Source organism: Monodelphis domestica, chromosome 1 (genome assembly GCF_027887165.1).
Source record: "Monodelphis domestica isolate mMonDom1 chromosome 1, mMonDom1.pri, whole genome shotgun sequence".
Taxonomy (NCBI): Eukaryota; Metazoa; Chordata; class Mammalia; order Didelphimorphia; family Didelphidae; genus Monodelphis; species Monodelphis domestica.
Genome location: NC_077227.1, coordinates 80,828,677 through 80,853,227, shown reverse-complemented (window position 1 = coordinate 80,853,227; position 24,551 = coordinate 80,828,677). Strand labels below are relative to the sequence as shown.

General features: G+C 38.6%; 1 protein-coding gene across 50 annotated transcripts in view; it reads right to left on the bottom strand.

Annotated features, from left to right (window-relative positions):
- Positions 1–24,551, bottom strand: part of SORBS1 (sorbin and SH3 domain containing 1) — a 322,212-nt gene that overhangs the window by 12,250 nt on the left and 285,411 nt on the right. For 28 of the 50 annotated variants that reach the window (XM_056801998.1, XM_056802016.1, XM_056802042.1 and 25 more), the window contains 6 exons: positions 21,745–21,912; positions 18,359–18,405; positions 14,779–14,893; positions 14,510–14,635; positions 12,385–12,576; positions 9,346–10,110 (listed from right to left, as the gene is read on the bottom strand). In XM_056801998.1, the coding sequence (XP_056657976.1) occupies positions 9,346–10,110; positions 12,385–12,576; positions 14,510–14,635; positions 14,779–14,893; positions 18,359–18,405; positions 21,745–21,912 (1,413 nt within the window). The remainder of the gene's footprint in view (positions 1–9,345; positions 10,111–12,384; positions 12,577–14,509; positions 14,636–14,778; positions 14,894–18,358; positions 18,406–21,744; positions 21,913–24,551) is intronic. The other 22 variants (XM_056802087.1, XM_056802106.1, XM_056802142.1 and 19 more) reach the window with 3 other exon arrangements.

Genomic DNA, 24,551 nt, shown 5'->3' with positions numbered 1-24,551 from the left:
GTTTAGAGCTCATACTGGTCCCTAGGCCAATTTATATAAAGATATGAAATACATACAAATAACAACATGGTACATAAATAGTAACACCCCAAAATTAAATATAAATGACAACTAAAGAAATTTCTAAGGAAATATAGTGAGGCAACTAAAGCATTAATCTTGTATTACTACAGCGGTTCTCAACCTCTCAATTTGTAGCAATGAGAATACATAATGCATATCAGGTATTTATATTTTGAATCATAACTGTAGCAAAATTACAGTTTTGAAGTAGCCACCAAAATAATTTTTTGGTTTGGGGTCACTGCAACATGAGGGACTGTATTGCGGGGTCACGGCATTAGAAAGGTTGAGAACCATTGTATTGCTATGATATCCTATCGAGGAGTTCATGAATACAGAAAAGTAACTAGTGATTTTGATGCCTAAGTCAAGCAATATGAAACAAGTCAATTTTGTAATTTATTATTCTTTCAATGAAGGGGGATGAGAGGGAAAGAAAACGGATTTTTGTTCATTGAAAAAATTTTAAAAAGTTAAAAATAAATTCTAACCCTGTAATTGAAAAAATAATATAAATAATTAAGACACATTTAGTTAGGCCAGAAGTTATTATAGTTGGATTTCTAAAATAAGATGAATTGTGTTCAATTTTTGCCTTTTCTAACTTATGGCACAGTCTCAGTCACCCTGTTTCCACAACTGACTAGTATCAGTATCATATAATTATCTTTCTTAATTTAATGGAATGATGAGTGCTGGACTCAGGGATCAAGAGATCTGGATTCTAGTCTAAGCGGCAAATGATCTTGAACAAGAACAATTCTGGGATTCAAGTTTTTCATATTAGGCGGTTACACCCATATTGCCTCTGTCACAGGATTGCAACCTGGATCAAATAAGGTAATGTATGTGAAAGGGCTTTATAAGTGCCCTGTGGGACCAGGGTCTGGACCTGTGATTTCATTTGATATACACAACTCCCAGAGAAGGAAATTCCCTCTATGAATGCAGGCTGTCACCTCCTTTATAACATATAGTCTCAGAGAATTGCCTGGAACACTGAGATATTAATTGCTTTTCCCGGGGTCAGGGTTTTGTGTCACACACAAATAAAAGGCATCATTGATTTAGAGAGACCAGATACATATAACAGATTTTGTTAAAATGCATGCAAAAACAGAGACAAGGTTAGAATCCTTCCCTGGTTACCCACCTCCCAGCGAAGACTGTGTCCTGCCCCTAGTCAGGGATTCTGACACATAGTTAGTCCCTATGATCTCCTTAGCACCAACTAATGAAATTCCTGCCTCGTATATTGCTGTTGGGGGTCCCAAGGCCGTTCTCATGCCAGATGGTCTCCTCACTAGTCTAGAGGCTCCCTTTACTCGGGGATTTGCTGCCTTTATTCCAATGTCTGAGGACTCCTGATGCGTGTTTGGCTGGCTCTCTTTATAAATGACTCTTTCAAAAGCATTACCAGCAACACAGAAAATCAAGATGACTTCTGCATCTAAGAGTAAATCTACAAGATGGTACGGTGAATAACACTGGACCTGGCATCAGAAAGTTCAAATCCAGCTTCAGACATGTATTAGGCAGGTAACCCTGGGTAAGTCACATGACTTTTATCTGGCTCAGTTTCCTCAGTTGTGAAATGAGAATAATAATAGCACCTGTCTTCCAGAGTTGTTGTGAGGATCAAATGAGATAATAATTGTAAAATACCTTTGCAAACCTTAAAGACTATATAAATGCTAGTTATTATTATTATTATTATAACACCAGAGTGTTTTCTTTTGCATAGAAACCCCTCTGAGATATGAGCATTTTCTCTATCCTCCCCCATGTAAATTTCCCTTCACTGGTGTTTAATACACTTTGTTCTCTGTTTCTGAGGACTTCTTCAAGTCATCAAGGCCATTTTGAAATCTGATCATGTCATCTAAAGGGCTGCTTATTCCTCCTCCCCTGGGTGCCCCAGTAGGGTGTTCCATGTAAACCTAATGAGCATGTTTTCTATTCTACACATTTATGGATGTATTCCAATAACTCAAGGCCAAAAAAACACAATGCAAACAGCAGGGAGTTATGAAGAAGTATGACTAGAAAGAGAAACTTTGAAACTTGTCTTCTCCTTGGCTCTAGAATTACTCTAGAAACAGCATTCCTTTCTTGCTTGTGGATCTCCCTGTTTATCCTCTTTAGATTTCTCTTCCCCCCCCCCCTCTGAATCTATGTTTCTTTCTCTCTTTTTCCTCTCCAAATGTCCTTTGCCCTTACACCTTCAGAAGACAATGTCCCTGATAATTTGACCCATTTGGATCTCAGTTTCCTCATATGTAAAAGGAGTGAACTGTACTATATAATCTCTAAAGTCCAGCTCTGACATTCTATAAGTCTGCAAATAGAGAGAAAATGAGATGTTATTTGACCAGTTAGTTATATTCTCAGGACTGGTCTAGTTCTGGTTGGATCCCATTGGGTTCATGTCAATATGAATTGGGCCAAAGACTCAGCTCTGTCCTCCATGAGGGAATCTTCATGAATCTTTGGATTAGAACATTACAAGAGAGAAGGAATCTCAGAGGCCAACTAATTTGAGCTCCTCATTTTAAAGGTGAGGAACAGGTCTAGAAGTGAAATGACTTGCCCACAGTCACATAGGTAACAAGTGTCTGCATTGGACATAGGTCTTTCTAGAGTCCCTGCCAACAAGCCAAAATCCTTTAGATTGGCTTTTACTCTCAATGGAGGTCTAGGTGTCACTGGATGATGGCAAGGTGATTGTTTCGAAAATTATGCTTTCCTTTAACTTCTTTATTTATTTAAATTAGTTTTTATTTCTTTAGTTAATTTCTTATTCTTAATTTTATTTCTTAATTCATTATTCTGAAGCTCAAACTATTCTTTTAAAAAAAAGGACCTAAAATCCTTGGCCAGAATCTACCTGTTCCTAGGATAATGGAAGGTCAAATAAATGACCATCTTACTGTATTTAGTCTATAACCTCAACCTATAGAATTTTCCATTTTGAGCCCCGGTACCCTTCTCAAGCTAAGAATAAAGATAAAGCTGACCTGTCTGTAATTCGTCACTTTTTAAAACTATGGCTTTCTACTACCATCATTCCAGTCACTAGGTCTGTAGTATCTCCAACTTTGCCACCTTCCTCACCCCCTCTATCCAATTGGTTGCAACTCTTGTCAATTATACTGCCACCACATCTGTCATTTCTGCCTCCTCTCCACTCACAGGGCCACCACCCAATTCTGGCCTTTAGCATCTCTTTCCTGGTGTCCAAATTGGACTCCTGGCTTCTGGTCTTTTCCCTTTACAATTCATGCCTCAAACAGGTACCGAAATGATTTTTCCTAAAGCACCTGTCACTCTGCTCTCAAGTTGCTTCCCTGCTCAAGAAACTCTTTGTTGCTTTTAGGAGAAAATACAAAACTCTTCAGTTTAGCACATAATGTCCTTCATAACTGACTCTAGCATGCCTTTCCAGATATTTTACAATTCCCTTCATATACTCTACATTCTAGCCAAACTGGCCTACTTGTTGTGTCCTTCACTAAACATTCCATGTCCCACCTTGATATATTTGACCAGGGTATTCTGTATGCTGGAAATCCACTCTCTCTTTTTCTGCATCTCATAGAATTTTTTCCCTTCCTATATAATGCTTAATTTGGGTACCAACTCCTACAGTAATCCTTTCCTGTTTGTGTGTGCTCTCTGTCTCTCTCTGTCTCTGTCTCTCTCCCCCCTAAAATTATCTTATATTTGTTTATCTCTATAAATGTTACATCCCTTGTAGAATGTACATTTGCTGAGGGTAGGAGCTATTTCCCCATCTTTTGTATCTATAGGCACAGTGCCTCACACATAGAAGGTACTCATCATAAATGTCTGTCACACTGAATACTTGAATTAAACATCTATATGCAAAGCCCTGGGCTAGGCATCTAGGAGGTGTGGACACAGAGGAGAATGTAATTTAGTCCCTGTCCTCCCAAAATACATTGTTTAACTGAGAACTTTCTTGGCTTTTTATCTTCTTTGCTTTGAAATACTTGCTGACTTTTTTGATTTTCAGTGTGAAACCTTCAACGAAACTATTTTGAATACTTATTGGTTTCAGCCTTTTATATGTGATCTATTCAGCTTCTCTTCCCACTGGGTAAAAGGAAAATGTTTTTTTCTTGTAGTTTAATGTAGTTTAATTTTTAATGTAATGTAGCTTTAATGTAGTTTAATGTAGCTGCTTGTAGTTTAATGATATTTCCCATGTGCCTTTGCTCCCCAATTTGCATCCTATTGTTCTCTCCTCTTTTCCCAATTTTCACCCCTGAGTGCACGCACTGTTCATTTTAAACTCATCTTTTTGTGGGCTAACCTTGTTTCCAAAGTTGGGGGGATTCTCATTCATGCTGTTTCTGTTGAGTTCTTTGTTTGGCCAGCTCAGTTGATGCCTCCTACCCTTCTTAAAGGCAGAAAGAGGTTTATTTCTTTGAGGAATATCCAGTTTTTCTGGATTCTTTCACTGCTTAAACTTCCTTCCCTCGGGCCCTCAGCTAAAGTTTCCCTGAAGCTTACAGAAGCTGGCTTTCTGGAGATTAATGGTCTTTGTTTTGCTGGCTTCCCTCCTTCCTTCCTTTAGAATCCTAAGTACCTTCTATTTCTTTTTTACCCTGTGTTCCTTCTATGTTTATTTGTTTTGTCTTGCTCATAGAGCCTCCTAAAGGACGGAAGCTATGAGTCTGACTAATGCTCTGTAACCATACAGTGCCTTATATTCAACGGAAGCCCAGTGGTCATTGGATGGCGATAATGTGAATGTTTCCAAGCTGCCTTTCCCTTTAACTTCTTAATTAATCTAATCCTCTTCCTTCTGTAGCCAAAAAAGCCTCTAATTCTTTCCAAGAACTCATTTGCTAGTTCTGACCTGCTATATTACTTTTTGAGCTGATGCAAGATATAAGCTCTCCACCTTGGTGGTCTATAATAGCCCTACCCCCCATCCCAACCATAAGATCATATTTCTTGTTCTTTCCTCTCAAGTGAAATCATAGACTTTGTTTCTAGTTAATAGAATGTTAAAGCTGGAAGGGGCTTCTAGATGTCACCAACATCTCTCATTTTACATATGGGGAAACTGAGGCTTGAGGAAGTGAAAAATCTTGTACGAGTCATATCTACTTAGTAGCAGGGCCAGGAATAAAACCCACATCTCGTTTCCCCATTTGTTATTCATTCCATCTCCTTTAAGAAGTAGATCTGCCAGTAAGAGAAAATATAGGTTCCAAAACATAAATAATTTAGACATCATAGAACTAATCTATCAAGCTGATCAGGGAAGCAGAGTCAAAAAGACTTCCTGAAAAATTGTCCATAAATTTATGCAGATCTGGATGAAGACAGGCTGCTGAGGGGAAGGAAATCTTAGGTTTGTTTCTATATGTGGAGGATCAAAATCTGATTCTTAATGGTCAAAATGGCTTTTAGAAATATAATAATTATTAAAATATGTCACATTTATTTAGAGATTTAGAGATTTGACATGTTCTATCATATATGATCTCATTTGTCATCTCCACCCCCCACCCCTCTCCAGTTCTAGAATAATAATTAAATCAACTCCATCACTGCTCCTAGATCAAGTATAATCAGTCTACTCTTTTCTGGTTCCAATTAGCATTTGTGTAACTTTCCAAACCAAAATTGACTTTCCTGGCCAATACTCCCTTGTATATACCCCCCCCCCCCATTAGAATGTAAGTAAACCCCTTAAGGACAAGGGCTATCTTCACTTTTGGATTTGTATTACCACAAATTTGCATAGAACATGGTACACAGTAAATACTTAACTGCCTTTTTGGTCAGTCAGTCAGTCAGTTTTATATTATACCCATTTTCCAGATGAACAAACTGAAGCTCAAAGAGTTTATATGACTTGCCTAGAGTTTCACACCTAAAAAAGGTTCTGAGGTAGAATTAAATCTCAGGTATTCCAGACTCCAAAGTCCCCTTCCTGCTCTGCCTGCTATAGCAAGCTGCTTCTCAATAAATGACTCAAGATTCATGGCTCAATAAATATTTGTTGAAGAAATTAATGACTAAAGGAGTATAACTTCCCAGATTTTTCCCCCTTCTTGCCTCTGACTTGACAGACCAAGGTAGCTCCTTTATGTCACTAGTATTCAATCTTTCTTCCTTACTTAAAGCAAAATGATTTGTTTCAGAAAAAAGGAGGTTGAGTTAGAGATCTGATTGGTACAGAATAAAAGGTGGAGAGTGAATCATAACTAGCAATTTTGGTGTCTTGGGCAGACAGCACAAAACTCAACCTCCAAATCAATTCTGTAATTTGTGATACAAAAATAACATGATGAGTAATGAAGACAAATTCACTTGAATGGGGGAAGAGAGTCTAAGACACTGACAGGGTGAAAGAGACATCAAAATAACTCAAGGCAGCTGCTCCCAGGAAGGATGCTGCCAGAAGTATATCAAGATGGGGCTGAGCTAGGGTACTGGATAGTCCATTCTTTGTTAGCTTCCTATAACAAATTATTCTTGCTAACTTTGTGTTAATCTCTGCTATTTGTAAATTGTTGAAGGAGTATACATGCTCTTAACATGCATAAATGTAATAAATTTTGGAACTACAAATTTAAAAAAATCCATTATTAAAATGTTTTGTATCCTATAGACTTCAAGGTCCTGGGACTAACCTCCAATTGCTCTGACCTAAGTATGGTCTTGGGTCACCCATCATGTCCTGACATCTGTCTCTGGGTTTCTTTCGTTTAAGGTCTTTTGGACCTGAGCTTTGAGTACTCTTAAAGTACACAACAAAGGGAAGAAAAGTGATTTTGAAAGAATTTCATTGTAATTTTTTTAGGTTCTAGCCCATCCCTAGAAGAGTTTATAGTGATGCATGGCAAGGAGGTACCCGAAACACTGAAAATTAGTATAGCCTGGCTCCATTCTGTCTTTCCAGGCTGATTACATGTTGGTCCCCATAGCAAACATCATATTCCAGTCCAGTTGGCTAGTTTACTGTTCTCTGTACTTGACATTCTACTTCCTGCTTTCATGCCTTTGCATAAGCAGTTCGTAGGTCTAAAATATTCTCCTTCCACTTCTTGGAACTCCCTCAAGAGAGTTTAAATGCCCCTTCTCTTCAAAGGCCTTTTCTGATTACCCCATTTAGTTAAATTGTACACATTCTGGATTGCCTTACCTGTGAACTCTCTGTATCTGTGACCTTCCACAGCCTAGTAAAATATAAGCCACTTGAAGGCAGAGACTTTCGTATTCATATTCTCATTGCTTAGTACAGTGCTTGGCATATGATAGATGCTTAATTAAGAGTTGTTGATTGATTGATAGCAAGAATTTAGTCATTTGTTAACGTGAGTAGAGAACGGTCTAATTGTCAGGAGTAACTCTGAAATGGATCTGAAAGTCCAGAGGTTCTTAACTGGAGTCTGAACTTTGAAAATAACATTTTGAGAGCTATCTTTCCATAAAATTGATTTCCCTTGTAGTCCTTTGTATTTTATTTCAAACATTTACAAATGTTATTCTGAGAAAGAGTCCACAGTTTTCATGGGATTCAACAAAAGTTAAAAACTCAAGCTCTGAGCAATGGATGCCTTATGAGAATAGGAAGTGGCAAGGCAGAGGAGGAAGCTTGCCAGGAGCATGCTTTTCCCAGATAGCCAGTGTAACCTCCTGTGTTCTAAGTGCCTCAAACCCAGATAAGAAGCTAGCTAGGACCATGCTCTTCCCAGATAGTCAGTGTAACCTCCTGTGTGTTCTAAGCATCTCTTATACCCAGATCAAACTCAATAAACACATATCAATGTCTTCTTGAGGCAAAACACTTCACATGTATCCTTGTGCTTCTCTATTTGTCTGTGTTTACCACATCCTTAACATTTTGTCATTTTGATGAGTCCTCATTTTGACCTGGGAAAACTACTTGCTATCCCAGAAATTTCTCAGGGTGTCAGAGGATTGGTTTCCTCCAAGAGTGTCAGAGGAGGCTCCCTCCAGGGAGCTTTTGATCAACTCTGGACAATGTTCCCTACACAGCTCTAAATCCCCCAGTGTAGAGATTAAAGAGAGGCCTGAAAAACTGGCAATCATATCCTCTAGGATCCCCCAAACAAAAGAGATGCCCCTCAGCACAGCTACTTCATCATACCAAGCCTATAGGCAGCAGGGCTACCTTGGAGTGTGGATAAGGTGGTCTGATGAGATGATAAGTGTAAGCACCTGCCCAAGGAGAAGCCTGCTGCCAGCTGCTGCCTAACTTGGGCTCAGACCACACACAACACAGAGGCAACGTTGGGTGTCAGATGGCCCCTGCAGGTCTGGCTCCCTAGACCACTTCTCCCTCACAAACTTGAAAGCTATGTAAGAAGGGTGTTATTATTAGCTTCATCACATAGAAAAGTAAAATGAGCAGCTAAATGACTTGTCCAGGATCACAGAGCTACTACATGTCTGACACAAGACTCAAAACCATGCCCTTTTGATTCCAAGGCCAGTGATCTGTCATGGGGAACCAGGAGCTCTCAGAGTAGGAAACTGCCTGCTGCTTCCTGATAAAAATACCAAACAAAGGAAATCAATTTCACCCAGATATCTTACCAAAACAGAGATTTAACATTGGGAAGGAATTGTAGAAGGTATATAGTCCATCTCATTTTATAGATGAGGATACTGAGATTTTAAGAAATTAAATGGCTTGTTTATAGTCATGTATAAAGATGCAGAAGCAGGATCTGAACCCAAGTCTGGTAACTCCCAAACCAGCAATTCTTTCCACTTACATGTCATCAAATATTATGGAGTTACATAAAGTACATCTTATTCATCAAACTAAAAGAAACAACTAGTGGTTTTAGCTGCATTAATTAGATAAAGGCCTGAACTAAAACTAGGAAGGCATCTTCTGTGTGTTTTGCTTCATAGCACAAATGGCCAGCCACAGAGAAGAGAAAGCTTTCCTTCTGGCCTTTTCTATTATGCTTAAATTATGCTATTATGTCAGGGTTCCATCTCCTTAATGACTCGCAAGGGACAAAAACACAAAACGCTCTTCAACTCACACCATTCTCATGCCCTAAAATATTAACATGCTGGAGAACAAAATTCCCATTCTGGGCTTGGGCCTCTTCACCTGATGCAAAGAACTGGTCAAATCTTCACTCTCAGTTTGTTGAATGCCCCACACTTCCATATCTGGGGGACAGGCAGGACAGCCACATGTGGACAAATGGTAAGCTTAGTTTTACACACCCACACAAAACCATGCTGCTGGCCTACCTGTCTCACACCATTCTGATTCACTTTCAGGTCAGCGTGCTTGACCCCTGCACTGGTATCTCTTTGCTCAGCCTCATTTCTGTGAATAGGGCTGAGAAGATGTTGGCAGGATTGGCTTCCCCCAAGGGTGTTATCACAAAGTCTCTGTTCTGGGCTCATACATTTGACCAGCTCGGATGGTTTCAGGCAGCTTTTCTTTGAGATCTTGGGTCCATCAGGACAATGCTCACCTGCCTCTTTATTAGACTTCTTTGAACACTGTCTGTTTTCTTCTTGCCACTGCTGGAACTTGACTTGATTGTTAAAGGCATCACTAAGCTCAGAGATAACACTATTGGAGTTCCCCAGTGGTGGCTGAGAGGTGTCCCATTTAACAGTGGAGGATGGTGAGGATATCATATTCTCTTCATTTGACTGAAGGATAGCACTGACATTGTGAATGGTGGAAGATGGTCTCTGAGGGTTAGGGGGGAATGGAGAAACCAAAAGGCTTGGGCTAGAGAGATCTGAGATGCTAGAATGGGGAAGACTTACTGAAAGGGTAGGACTGGCCAGGGCTGAGGAAGTAAAGTATTCAGGGTTATAAAGAGAGGTATCTGGCAGAGGGGGCAATGGTGGGGTCACAGCTGGAGTGCTTCTGCCTGGAACCCCTACAGTCAGGGAGATCCACTCAGAGGTGATTGCATGCATCTCAGGAGATAATACCTGACGTGAACAAGGCAGAGATTGGGGTGCTGGGGAATGGTGCTTGCCATGACTAGGAAACTTAAGAGGAAACAGAAAAAGAAGGAGAGAGAGAGAGAGGAAGAAATAAGGAAAAAAAGGGGAAAAAGTAGGTGTCAGATTTAGAACAGAAAGAAACTAAATAACCCCCAAGAGTACATAAAAAGAAATGAAATGAAAATATAAGCAGGACACACACTATTGTTCAAAAGGAAATTCTATTTGGAGCAAGAATGGAGGAGATATGAACATGGAGAAGATTAACCCTCAGTATATAATCAGAAAGGAAAAGTCATGGCCAATGCCCATCAATGACTTTGTATATGTATTTATGTTGGGGGTAGGTTAGAGTGATAAGGAGAAGTATCATGGGAATTGAGGGAGATGTTCTTAATACCTGCGTAAAATATCATAATACTAGCCCCCCTAGTTTGGAAATAGTTTCAGATAGCACAGGGAAAGCCTCTCATTTCCCAACTACTCATCCAAAATTCACCTCTAATGAACAAGATTCTGAGATTAGAGTAACAATGTGATTTTTCCACCTTATTGTTATTGGCCAAAGATCTAGAATTCTAAGATTAAGGATTTGAATTCCAAGGAACCTGACCTTTATTGACCCACTATTTTTTTAAACCCTGCTTGCCATCTTGGAATCAATAACAAGTAATTGTTCCAAGGCAGAAGAGCAATAAGGACTAGGCATCTGGGATTAAGTGATTTGCTGAGAGTCACAGAGCTAGGAAATATATGAAGTCACATTTGAACCTAGGATCTCCCATTTCTAGCCTGGCTCTTAATCTACTGAGCCACCCAGATGCCCTTCAATCCACTATTTTCAAGGATATCTCAAAACTTCTCACCTGAGCCTTCATATCCTAAAGAAGTTCCATCTTTGTTTCAGTATAATCTTTAGGCAGAGAGATATAGTGGAAAGAGCAAAGAATTTAAGAAAACATGGGCTCAGTTTACAGCTCTGCCATTACTGGTTATATAATTATGGGCCCTCTGTGATTCAGTTTCCTCATCTGTAAAATGGGGATAACAATATTCACTTAGCCCACCTCATAGTTTGGTTGTCAGGATCAAATGAGTTAATAATGTATGCAAAGTGATTTGTAAACCTTGAAGTCTCATGGACATATATGATATTATTCATGCTATTTTTTTACTTATTATTATTGGTTTTTCATTTCCCCTAACAAAGGGAGTCTTAAATAAGTCTTTGAGAGGGCCATTCAAATAGTCATTTTAAACTCTAAGAGTTTCTTACTGAGGTTTATGCAACAGTGGAATCTAAAAGAATTTCATGAACAAAGCTCCTTAAAAAGACTATATACAACCAAGCAGGAGGTATCGGGGGCCCCATACAGCAAAGACTTATCAGAATTATTCTCTTGAGCTTATCAGTGAGCCCATGGGTAAGGGGATGCCATATGAGGAAATGGGAATAAAAGCCAGATTGTCCTTCTCAGTTAAATCTGCTACCCTGACCCCCTTTAAAAATTCCTTCTCTGCTATTTAACATACAAGTTGTAACCTAATTCATAACAATTAATTATGGTTATGGCTAATTTCACTAAGTGTCCATCTGATTCTTAGCCTTCCTGAGAATCAAGGTCTTGGGTTATATTTTGGGTTTGGCAGGGTGTAGTTTGGATTACAAGTGAGCTTGACTGCTCCCTAAAGATAGGCTCAGGATATTCCCAGACCCTGAATTCTTTCTCTGCAGAGGCAGGGTTGGCTAAATAGAGATGTTCCATTGCTTCAGATAAAATTTATCCCTATACCATCTCAAAGAATTGTGCATCAATATTGCTCTTCAAACTAAACTAATTCAGACCTATAAGGAAAGGAGCCACATTAGATAGTGGAATCTGTGATAGGATTGATTAGAAATGTGTGACCCAATATCAGCTCCTTTTGTATGGGACACTTAATCAAAGAGCTGGATTAAGGAATGGGCTGAACTGATTACACACACTGATTTCCATCTGGTCAGTCTCTTGCAAACCCCTTTAAACTTCCCAGGATTTAGCTTATCCCTTAGCTATGTGATCTTAAATCACAGATACATTCACCAGTAATTCACAAACCATCCCTTGCCCTCTTGGCAATTTTAAAGCTTTCGTAAAGGGCTTGAAAAAGAATAACTATGTATAAAATTAAACCAATAAACCCCCATGGTTCACACATAAATTGCTGCAGACAGACTTGCCTACAGAACTCAGGAACAGGTCCCAAGGTAGCTGTGCCAACCACAAAGGAAGACTTGTCCTACAAAGTACAAAAACCGATGAAGAAAAATGTAGATACCTGGGGAGAAGCTGTTGTACTTCGATTTGGAGAAGAGAATGGCAGATCAATGTAATCAACTGGGTTTTTCAATAGAGGTCGCTTGATCACATCCACGTATGTAACGGGAAAGATGCCTTGTCGAGTGGTACCACAGATTCTTCCTTCATACCAGTTCTCATCCACCTGTCTAATTAACGTGATCCGCTCCCCCTGGGAACAAGCAACAGTTAGTATAGCTCTGGTCTCAAAATGTCATTGACCTTTAGGACTGACCAATACACAGCAAGGCCTATCCCACAGACATCTATTCTAGGCTACCTTCTCAGGTTCAAATAGCTGTCGCCTCTCTGGAGAAAAACAAAACACTATCACCAATCCAAAGAGTGTAGATTACAAATCCAAGGCTATTGGGGAGGTAGATGTCTAGAATATCTTTTTGAACATTATATGAGAACAGAAGGGAGAAATGATGTTAATAACTAGCTCTGCTAATCTTTTTTTAAATCCTTACCTTCTGTCTTGGAATTAATCCTAAATATCAGTTCCAAGACAGAAGAGAGGTAAGGACCAGACAATTGGGGTTAAATGACTTGCCCTGGGGCACACAGTTAGGAAGTATCTGAGACAGATTTAAACCTAGGTCCTCTTACCTCCAGGAATGGCTCTCTATCCACTGAACCACCTAGCTGACCCTAAACTCTACTAATCTTAACTATCCCTAAAAGAAAATTACTAGTTCCACAGTATGAATTTAAAAGCTACAAGTTCCAAGGCAAATGTTTCCTTAATAATAATAGCTAATATTTATGCATCACCTTAACGTTTGCAAAATTTTTTACATATGTTAATCATATTTGATCTTTACAACAACCCTGGGATGTAACTGCTATATCATCATCTTACAGATGAGGAAACTGAGGCTGAGTGATTAACTGATTTGCCCAGGGTCAAATAGGCAGTAAGGAAGAGAAGAAAGAGGAGAGGATAGAAGAAGAAAAAAAAGGAGAAAGGAGAGAAGAAGGGAGGAGAAGAAAGAGGCTGCCTTCCCTGGTGGCCAAGCCTGTGGAGATTTATGAATTGAGCAAAGTTGGTCCTTGGACTATAGACATCCAATCTATCACCAGTCTATACTCACAGTCTTTTCAGATTTGTAGAACCTATTTGAACCCATGCTTTACCCTAATTCTCCACCATGCTATGATGAGATATCATGGCAGAAACCTCAGTAGAAGAAAACTTAAAATTAGCTATCAAATAAATAAACCTATATTCTTGCTGCAAGTAATAATTAATTAGAGGTTATCTATCTAATCCTGGCTTCTCTTAGTCCTCCATGAGCTAAGTAGCTGATCTTCAGAAAGCAGAAGGGTTTGGTCATAGAAAAAAGACAAGAAAATGCAGCTCCCTCTTTTAGGTGGTAAGGAACTCTAAAAATAAAAATAAAATAAAATATTGTCTCAGAAACTTCTTAGCTTTGGGACCCTGAATAAGTGATTCAATCTTTCAGCCTCAGTTTCTTCATCTGTAAAATGGGGTTGATAATAATAGAAGCTACCCTCACAAGACTATCATGTAGACCAGATGAGCTAACATATGTAAAGCCCTTTGCAAATTTAAAGCATTATATAAATGCTAGCTATTTGTTTTATTATTTGCAGAGGTAGGAGATCATAGAAGTGCAACATCGTATGTACTATCAGACTGGGTTGATGTGTTGGCTAATTTTGCTCAATAACTTTGTTACAAGGGATAGTTTGCTGTATAGGGAAGGTAGAAGGAATAAATATAGAAGTGAATGGATGTAAAAACAAAAGATATCAATTTTGAAAAAGGACATTTGGGTTCCCTGAAAAAGGAGAGTTTGCAAATAAATATACGCTTTCTAGAAAGCAACGTAAGACTCCCAGTCTCCAGAAATGTGACATGTATTTGCAAATAATGCCCATGCCATTAGGATAGAGTTTATATTGAGGTTTCCTGAGCTTAGAGAAATACCCATAACTCAACTTATACTTCTAGAATGTGTTTAGGAAGTCCAAAAGGTCTCTGATAGCCTGGGCCAGAGGTACACTGCCAGTTTCCTCACTGAGATAGCATAATGCACGAGGATCTTAAAGTATCTCCAAGGGAAGAATTGTCTTACCTTTCTGAAGGACATCTCCACCTGGGTGTCTCCATTGAAGTTAAACTTAGCTACAGCATCTCCATATTCTAAAACTTGTATGGGTACCATCTTTTTGGGTTGTGCCTTTTCTGCTGGTGGAAGAAGCTAAGAAAGGAAAGAAATTAAAAAAAACAAAACAGGGGAAACAAGATGGGGTAAGGGGAGGGAAATCCAAAATGCAGGCTGTCAAGAAAGAGTATTTACAGAATGAGCAACATTTTATCTCAGAGAGGGAAAAGAGTTGTTACCTCTATGTACGTTCGTGGAAAGATCCCCACTCGGCCATGGTGTTCTCCTTCATACCAGTTCTGATCAATCTGCTTATAAATGTAAACGATATCTCCTTTCTGCAGAGGAAGCTCTCTGTCAACAGAGCATGACAAGGGAGTTATTGCAAGAGTTTTGTGACATTCAAATATGAAGAAATATTATTACATTGGAGGGGATGTTAGTAAGAATATATAATATATAATGACAATATAGTAACCTGTTTCGTTTGGAGAACACTAGTGCAGAGAATGAGTTGCATTTTTCAAAGGGTCCAGCAGAAAATGATAATAATAGCTTACATTTATTTAGATCTTTATTTAGTAAAGTTCTTTACATACATTATCCCTTTTGATCCTCTTAACAAACTTGTGGAGAAAGTGCTATTATTATCCTTACTTTACAGAGGGAGATACTGAGGCTCAGAGAAGTTCTTTTATCTCTTGTCCTGGATCACACAGTTACTTAGTGCCTGAGGTAGTATTTGGACCAAGGTTTTCCTGATTTCCAGGCCCTCATGCCATTCAAAAAGCCAAGATTCTTCTCTTAATGCACTTGCTGACTAGCAATGGAAAATGGTTTACATTCTCAAAGGCTTCCATCACCAAAAGATAGTCAATAACGACCAGTATGTAAATCATTTTCCCAACTTGTTTCTGTATCTGGTTTCTCTGGATGCGTCCATAGTGTCAGGCTACACAGAAGGAACCTCATAGGTAATCATTAAGTACAGCCCTTTCAGCTTGCAAGGCATGAAGCTGAGGCCCAGAGAGGCAAAATGATTAAATTCATGCATTATATTAATGGCAGAGCTGGAACAAGATTCCAGGTCTCCTAATTCCTGGTGCTCTTCCCTCTGTACCCCATGAATCTACCAGCAGCATATGAATTTAATGATGATATAATTTAATGACTCCTTTGGGACCCTGGAGAAGAGGCTATGGGAGTAGGGGATGGAGACTATCATTGTTTCTGAAATCTGGATAGTCTGATCCTTCCTTATCTCCAAGACTGCTAAGAGAAGCCCAGTCCAGGGAGCAGAGAGTCACAGGTATCTGGATATTGTGATCAGTCTTAAGTCTAAGGAACTGGAGGTAAGAACTGAAGACCAGGGATTATGGATCTTAGGTTCCAATCCTAACCAACTAGTTGCATGGGCCAAGTCTCCTTTGAACATCTCTGCATCTTATTTTTCTCATCTCTCAAAGGGTGAGAGACATCAAAAAGGGAGATTAGGGAACCTCTGAATCTAAGATTTAAGCTAAATATACTGTATTTTGTAGTCATACATTGTTAGAGGTGGTATGATATGGTGAAAAGAGAACTGGCTCAGGAGTTGGGAGACTTTTTCTCTATCCCTAGCCTAGTCCATAATGTGCGCTATGACCTTTGGGAAGTCATTTATGTAGTCACAGATTGTTCTGTCTGGACTATACATTAGAGATCAACTATAGAATAGTCAGTCACTATGTGCCAGGCACTATACTGAGTGCTAAGGAAACAAATGAAGGGAAAAGACAGTCTCTGCCCTCAAGGAGCTCACAGTCAAATGGGGAGGACAGTGTACAAACAAGTACCTTAGGGCAGGGACTTTATCCTTAGGTGACTTGGTATATCTACAGTGCCTGGCACATAAGTACTTAATAGATGTTTGTTGATTGTTTAGTTGATTTAGCCTAATCTCATTATTTTGTAGATCACAGAATCAAAGACTTAGAGCTGAGTGGGAACTTAAACCTCAGTAAGTCAAACCTCTTCTTCATTTTATAGATCATGAAACTGAGGTCCCTTGAAGTTAGGTAACTGGTCTAAATTCCCACAATTGGAGAGAACCAGGCTTGAATCAAAGTCTCCTAATTAACTCCTGGTTCAGTGTTTTCTATTCTTACTGCTTGGCCCCTGCTTCCTTAACTACCCCATGCCTCAGTTTCCTCTTCTGTAACATGAAGATGATAGCTACATTACAAATATCTAATAGGGTTATCATAGATAGGAAAGCAGTTTAAAATTTTTTAAAAATCATAGCTTTAGACTTAGAGGAGGCTTCAGAGGTTAGAAGTGTGATATAAATTCAAGATTGTTGTATTAATCCTTAATGAATTTCATATTTTTCTAATTCAAAGAAAAAATCATCTGCTTGATCAAGTTTAAACATTTATTTATGACATCTTTGTCTTGGGCACTCTCATAGAACAATTTCACAAAATCTTAACACTAAAATGGACTTTATAGATAATATGTTCAAGTGCTCTCATTTTTAAAATTAGAAAACTGAGGCTTAGGGGAGTTGAGCAAGTCATTCAAAATCATATGACCATTAATGGCAAACATGGGACACTGGGTTCTTCCAACTTCTAGGTCAATACCCTTTCTACTCTCTTGAGATAAAGTCAGTAAGAATAGGCAAGTCTCTGCTCTTCGTATCTCTTCTTCACCATTTCTACCATTTCCTTCTTCTAGTGGGGACCTGGGAAAGAGGGGGTTGACAACATTTACAAGTTAGCTTCCCACTACCAGACCGATTCAGATTTAGTGTCTCAAGTAGTGAGAATGTATAGGGGCTTCAGTAAGTATTGGAGAGGACCAGGACCATATTGCACTTAACATTCTCTAGGAACTAACAAGGAAATGGGGAAGGGAGTCTCAAAGCAATAACTAGGGCAGGGAGATCAGAGCTTTGCTGCAAGACTCTGAACTGTGGAGGCCTCTGACAACATTTGTATGTAGCTTACAAGAACTATTAGTTAAACAATGAAGTTAGCAGATGGCACTTTTCCTTCCCTGTAATGATTGGACCCCAGATGAATTTCTGTATAGTCTTCCTTATTATTCCTTCATTCCCAAATAAATTATTCTGAATGCCAAGATTGTAAGCTATAGCTCCAAACAGATCTTATACTGTTCACCAAATGTGGGCTAAAATTAGTGGTACACAGAGTAAAAGTAAGCATTTCAACTTGAGTGATCAATCGAAACCCCAGGCTCTATCTGAATCTGTCATCAGAAATAAAAGACCAAGGATAGTCTTTACTAGGTCCTCTTTATGGCAGAGATATCAAGATTGTGTATTTTAAGACTCTAGAAAGAAGTACTAAATGTAAGCCAGAACACCTGAATTCAGGACCAAAGACCCAAGTTGTATATTTACTAACTCTGTGACCTTGGAAGGGTCATTTTCCAATTATGAGCCTGTTTTCTTCTCTGTAAACTGAGGATAATAATTGCACTATCTACTTTACAAAGTAAAGAGTTAGATTTTGTAAAGTGCTTTGTAACTAGAAAACAATGTATAGGGCTGAGCTTTAACAGTAATTGCTACTAAAATTACCACTAAGTAGTCATAATAGCGGTAGTATGAACACAACCCTTTGTGAATGTAATCCATACATTCTTGGCTATATTGCTCTAGAAGAATTTTTTTGACTGAAATGCTTTGGCCACCCAATCAATCAGGTCACCCAACATCTCTTCCTCCCAGCATGGAGAGGCATTCCTTACAAGCAATGTGCTACCTGTTGTAGAGAGGAAGAATGGTTGGCAGTCACATCCTGTTAAACTTACTTTAACGTCTGAGCTTTAAAGTCAAATTTGGCTCTGGCAGGTCTCATCTAAAGACAAGAGACAATAACAAATTAAAATGATAGTTTTCTTAAAAGAAGACAAGACCAAATGTTTGTGATTTTCCTGAAAGCAAAGCAGAAAAAAAAAGCATCCTAGCTATTTCCTTAAGAAGTGGAAATCTGGGCAAAACTCCAGCAATCTGACTCTCTGGGTAGATATTTCTATGGTCAGTGATCTTGTACATGCATGAGACATTCCAAGTGGTAACACCATATTTGGAGAAAACAGATTATGAAAGTTTAAAGATAAACCTGGTAACCTGAAAGCTGATTTATGACTTGCCTATTTCTAGTTGATGAAGCTAGACCAAAGCTACCCAAGAATCTTGGGTCCACTATTTTTCATTCTTCATATTCTCTTTCTTGGGTCACTCATCAAACTGTCTGACTTCCATCCTTTCCCCTCCCCATCTGCATTTCTAGTTTTTGCCCTTATCTCCAATTCCTTTCAAGCATTTCTTATAGTCTATAGGACCCTCTACTCCATTCAACAAATGTTTATTAAGGCCCCGACCATGAGCTAGGCACCTTGGCTATACTCATATTGTACCCTACATGTGTCTACACGCACTTGTCTCACTGAAGTAAAAAAACCAAGTTTTGTTAAAAATGGAACACATCATCTCCCCCGCCACCACCACATCACTATTAATACTGACACGCCCCTCTGACACATAATCTTCAGATGATCCTCAATTGTCTTTCTCCTGTACTTGCTCATTCATTCTTATCACCATATAACATTTCCTCCATTTTGGTAGGATCATAGACCTAGAGAAGGAAGAGATCTCTGAAGCTATTTAACTGAGTCCCTTTATTTTACAAATGAGAAAATGGAGGTCAAAGGGAGTTAATTGGTTTGCCTGTAGTCACCAGTGAATTAGCGGTAGGGCAGGTCAAGAACTCAGATCTTACCTCCTAGTTAAATGTCAGTTCTACCACATGCAAATGTCAGAGGAGGAATTTGAACCTAGGTCCCCTGATTTTGGAGCCAGTGCTCTAACTCCAACATCATGCAGCCTCTCAGAGTTGATCCTCTGCATTTCCACAACTAAAACCTTTGTGACCTAACTTCTGCCCTTCTTCATTCCAACCTAGCCTACACACAAAAGTGGCACAAATCATATGATTGTATCAATAGATTCCAAAAAAAAGCTTTTGACAAAATACACCACAGTTCCTTTTAGGAATGGAAACATTTCAGTAAAATTACTTCTCTTCTTAGAACTGTGTAGAGTCTTTCATTTTGAATCTAAACTACTGATTCTGGGTTTAAGGCAGTTCAGTAATACACTTGACCCTTCCCTAGAACTGCCTTCATCTCTTACTATATTTGCCAACTTCAAGAATCACAGAATATTAGAGCTGGAAGAGACCTCAGGGTCATCTATTTTAAACCTTTTATTTTAGAAATGTGGGGTCTGAGGCTCGGGTAGATGAAGCAGCTTGCCCAGGGTTACAGAGAATTAATGGTGGCATCAAGAACTGCACCCATGTTCTAACACCCAGTTGAGTGTCATTTCTTAACCATGTAAATCATTTGCTCTCTCCTATACAAATTCCCTATATGGCAGACCTACCTGCTCCCCAAGCTGATTGATATTAACATCTCTTTGGGGCAAATGGGTGGCACAGTAGATAAAGTACAAGTCAGGAAGACTCATTTCTCCTAGTTAAAATTTGATTTCAGATACTTAATAGCTATGTGACTCTGTTCTAGTCACTCAACACCATTTGACTCAGTTTTCTTATCTGTAGAATGAAAATGGCAAATCAATCAAGTACCTCTGCCAAGAAATCCCAGAATGGGGTCACAAAGGGTTGGATACAACTAAAACTCCTCTGACAACATGTCTTTAAACATGGCTTCAGTAAATAAACTCATACGCATGTTAATTTTTCTGTCCAAGCCCTCAGACTGGCTCTTGCTATTATGAACACTTAAGAAATCCAAGAGAGGGGAAATGAGTGTTTAGATGAAGAGATAAGCATTTCCCCTTCTAAAATACAGGGGCAGGAGATATGAAAGTGAGAAAAATAAATGATTGAAAAGTTTGCTCAAGATTAGTCTATATAGGAAACCTTTTTTGGTTATGCAAAGATGTGTATTATCATTTGGATAGATTTGTAGATGGAAACACCCTCACTTCACAAATAGAGGGTTTTTAAACCCTGTCCCTAAGACATTCAGAAACTTAAAGGTCCAAACTGATTCTTTCTGTACCTGGGATAGTTATTCCTTCTTCTCTACCCATTCATTTTATTTCATTTTATACTCATCGCTTTGACTTCTTTGTTGGTATCCTCCTCAACTTCTTCCCATCACTCCCACTTTGCTTATTCCTTCATTTCCCTCCTTATATTCTTTCTTCCCTTCATAGCATTCCTTAAGCTTCATCCATGCTATTTCATGTTTCACAGTGATGTATCTGTTCCTAATAGGAAGTCATCAATATCCTCAAAAATATGGATATATTAACTCACCTGGAAAGATCACCAATTCCTTTTTCCCCCAAATCAAACTTAGAATCACTTCTGCCAGCAATATTTTTTTTTTATGAAAACCAGTCATCTTTGGCAGGGCTATTTGAGGGTTATATGGCAGGATACGTAGTCAAACCATTTAGTGTTTGGAAGGCTATGAGATCTTCAGAAAATCATCTCAAAGAGACTTTGTCTCTTCCATAAGGATAAAATCTTACTCTCTTTGAAATTTTAGGCATTTTAGAAACAAATCAACTATGCAAACAATTTTTTCAGAGTTGTTAATGAATCTCTGGACATGTCCCAACTCTTTGGTGAATTATGTAATTCACCAAATTAATTAATAATAATAATTAATAGTTGGGCACTTTTGATGCAAGCAAATATTCTGGGCTACTCTTGAATTCACCAGATAATTCCTGTGGCATAGCCCTGCCCAAGTTTCACTGGACCATCTGATCAAACGCAAATATTACAAATGGCCAAACTAGAAGATATTCACATTTCAGGATCAATGAGACATACAGATTCTAAGCAGAATGCAGAGACAAAACAATACCATAGCGATATGATGCAGGACTCAGCTCATAAAGATAGCTGATACTTAAAGGCATGCATTGAAGGGTGCACCAGCAGATCTCAGCAAGGCATGCTTTAACATACACAGCCCCCGACATCATAGAGATTGCTTCCATTGACCAGCCATGAGAGCGCCAAAGCAAGCCTAAATGAAGCCAATATGAAAGATGCTGCTTGAAGAACTAATGTTGGCCTATAGGGCAACATGGTGGGAGGCAAATACGGCTTTGGGTCAAGCAGCAAACAGAGGTAACTCCAACAGACCTCTAACCCAGATTTCCTCTTTGCTGTATCGTCTACATTTAGGAGGTCCCCAAACCGCTCATTAGTGATAAACTGATGGTGGGTTGGAATAACACCCGTGTGTCGTCTAGCTGCAATATCAGCTTCTTCTTGTTCACGCTTAAGTCGTCTCTGGTCCGCTAAAAGTTTCTGCCATGAAATTGCATAAAATGGACAATGAATTATCCAGTCCTGGGAATTTGAAAACTGCCAACAAAAAGCAACTGAGGAAAAAGAGGCTATAGAAACCTGGCTAGTATTGCTGATTAAATTGAGCTGATCAATACGAATCTTAAAGAAAACCTGATAAATTAATCAATTTGATACTCTTGATTGAAGCTGGATGCATATTAAAATGTAATTGGGAAATATTTAACAAAACAGATGAAAAAATAAAACACGGATAACAATATATGGTTTTCTAAGTCAAAATTCAGTCCACAGGGATCATATTATGGATGGTTTGTTGGCTCCAGTTTCTATTTGATCTAGATTGCCACAAAGACAAAGTAAGTGGTCTAAATGAAACAAAATTTTCTATAAGTGCAATTACAACAATAAAATATAGCTTTTGCTTATAAAGGTGGTATTCCTGAGTCACCCTCAAGAAAACATGGGTTTTGAGATTTTTCTACAAGTAGAGATGGATTGATACCCAGGTATCCAAATTATTTGTACTCTTCATGACTACTTAACATGCATCTGCAAGATGGCTAGCTAGGGTTTGTCAGAAGGTCTGAGGTAATAGAAGAACAGAACAACACTGACCAGCCTATAGCAGTATAGCACTCTTCACCTTTGGTCTTGTAAGCATTATGTTACCCAGGCAAACAAGTAGTCATAAATTAAATCATTATACCGTCATCATAAGAGTTGTAGAGAGGCCATGCTAAGACTGTCCACATCACTTTTAGTATTTTTTTCCTTTGTCAAAGCAAATCCCATGACACTAATCATAAGACAAACCTGAAACCTCCTATATGGCAGGCAAGATATCAACCACTGAGTGACTCATCTCAATGTTTCATTACTTTAAGGGTCTTTGATTTCATGTTATGGGACCTTTTCCCTCTGATATAGATTACAACTCTTCAAGAACTTAATAGTTGGTCTTTGAGAATTTTTGTGGCTGAAAAAATTCATTTCCCTGCAGTTGTCCTGGTAATTAACAAGACTCTCTAGCCTGGGTAAGGTTGACTCTCAGGATAGGTATCCAGTCTATATCACTGGACCTAGACCTGAAGCCTTTCCCACTTGGTAGGACCTGCCAGCATTTGTCCTCCAATGGTATAGTCTATGAAAGCCCAGGGTCAATGAATAGCCAGGAGGCAGCACTGGAGAGGGATTGACAGTCTGGAGTAGCATTGGGTACCAGAGAATGTGAACGATGCCTCTCCAGAAGTGGCTGCATGATTCAAATTTGTACTGCACATTCCCACTGGGCTGGAGTGGATGATCATATTTTATATCATTATAAATGCAACCAATTCATGAGATTCACTATGCACACTAATCAGGACCCAACTATATTGCTACTATTTAAATGGGACAAGATTTAATTTGTTCTAGCTGAACAAGCCCCATTGGCCTTGTATTTTAATGCTCATTTTCATGATTTCTGTTCATGTAGCTGTAACACATTGTAAGTCTTTTATCATTTGTATTGTGCCTGGAAAAAGAAAGAAGAGAACCAAGATGATAAAGATGAAATCTTGTTTATAGTAAACACAATTATAAGAAAGATTCAAGGGAAATAAAGTTATTGTTGTGTAAAGGAAGGATCTGAGCTCAGAAGATACAACTTAGAGGCCCAGTTCTTTTACTTTCTAGCCATTAGAATATAAGCTCCTGGTGGGCAGGACTTTGTATTTCATCTCTAGCACTTAGGAAAGACCCTGGCATTAAGCAGGTGCTTAATAATCCTTGCTGAATTATAGATTGATATCTGCATGCCTTGGACCTTGGAAATATCATATTACTTCTCTGTACCTCAGTTTCTTCATCTGTAAAATGGGATTAATAATACTTGCATTAATCTATCTCACAGGATTGTTGTAAGACTCAAATAAGATAAGCATTTAAAAAGCTATAAAGCTAATAATTATAAAGTCAGCTGTTCCTAGATTGTAAGTTTCTTGAGAGCAGGTACTATCTTTTTCCTTTCCTTGTATTCCTAGCACCTAGAAAAGTGTCTGGCACATAGTAGGTGCTTAATAAATGTTTACTGCCTAACTGATTGACTATTATTGTTCTATTCTGTGTTCTGATAGATGGTTCATTGTAAATGCAATTTACTAATCAAGTTACTACAAATTCCCTCATGCAGATTATCCTAGAAAACAAATACATTTCCATGGTCTCTGTTCATATAGCTATGACATAATGTAAGTTCTTTATCATGTATTATTTGTATTGTGCCTGGAAAAAGGAAGAAGAGAAACAAGTTGTGATTGAATTCTTCCCATCTCGTTTCCTGCTCTCAGTTACTAATGACTCTTCAGTGCCTCTCAAATTCATCTGTCCTTAGCCCTTCAAGAAAATCACATGGAAAAATGTCCAAATCACCCATAAAAATAAAACAATATTTTCAGCTTTTTGAAAGAAGAAAAGGATAATAATGATGTGTTCAGATGAATTCACCTCTTTGTCCTACTGGATTAAAAGCAATTATTTTACTTAAGCTGTCAATTGAAGGCTCTCACATTGAGGTTGTGACTTTTAGGATTAGAGTTAGAAAGTTCTATTACAGCAAAATTCCTGGAAGGTCTCATATAATTCTTGACCGTGGG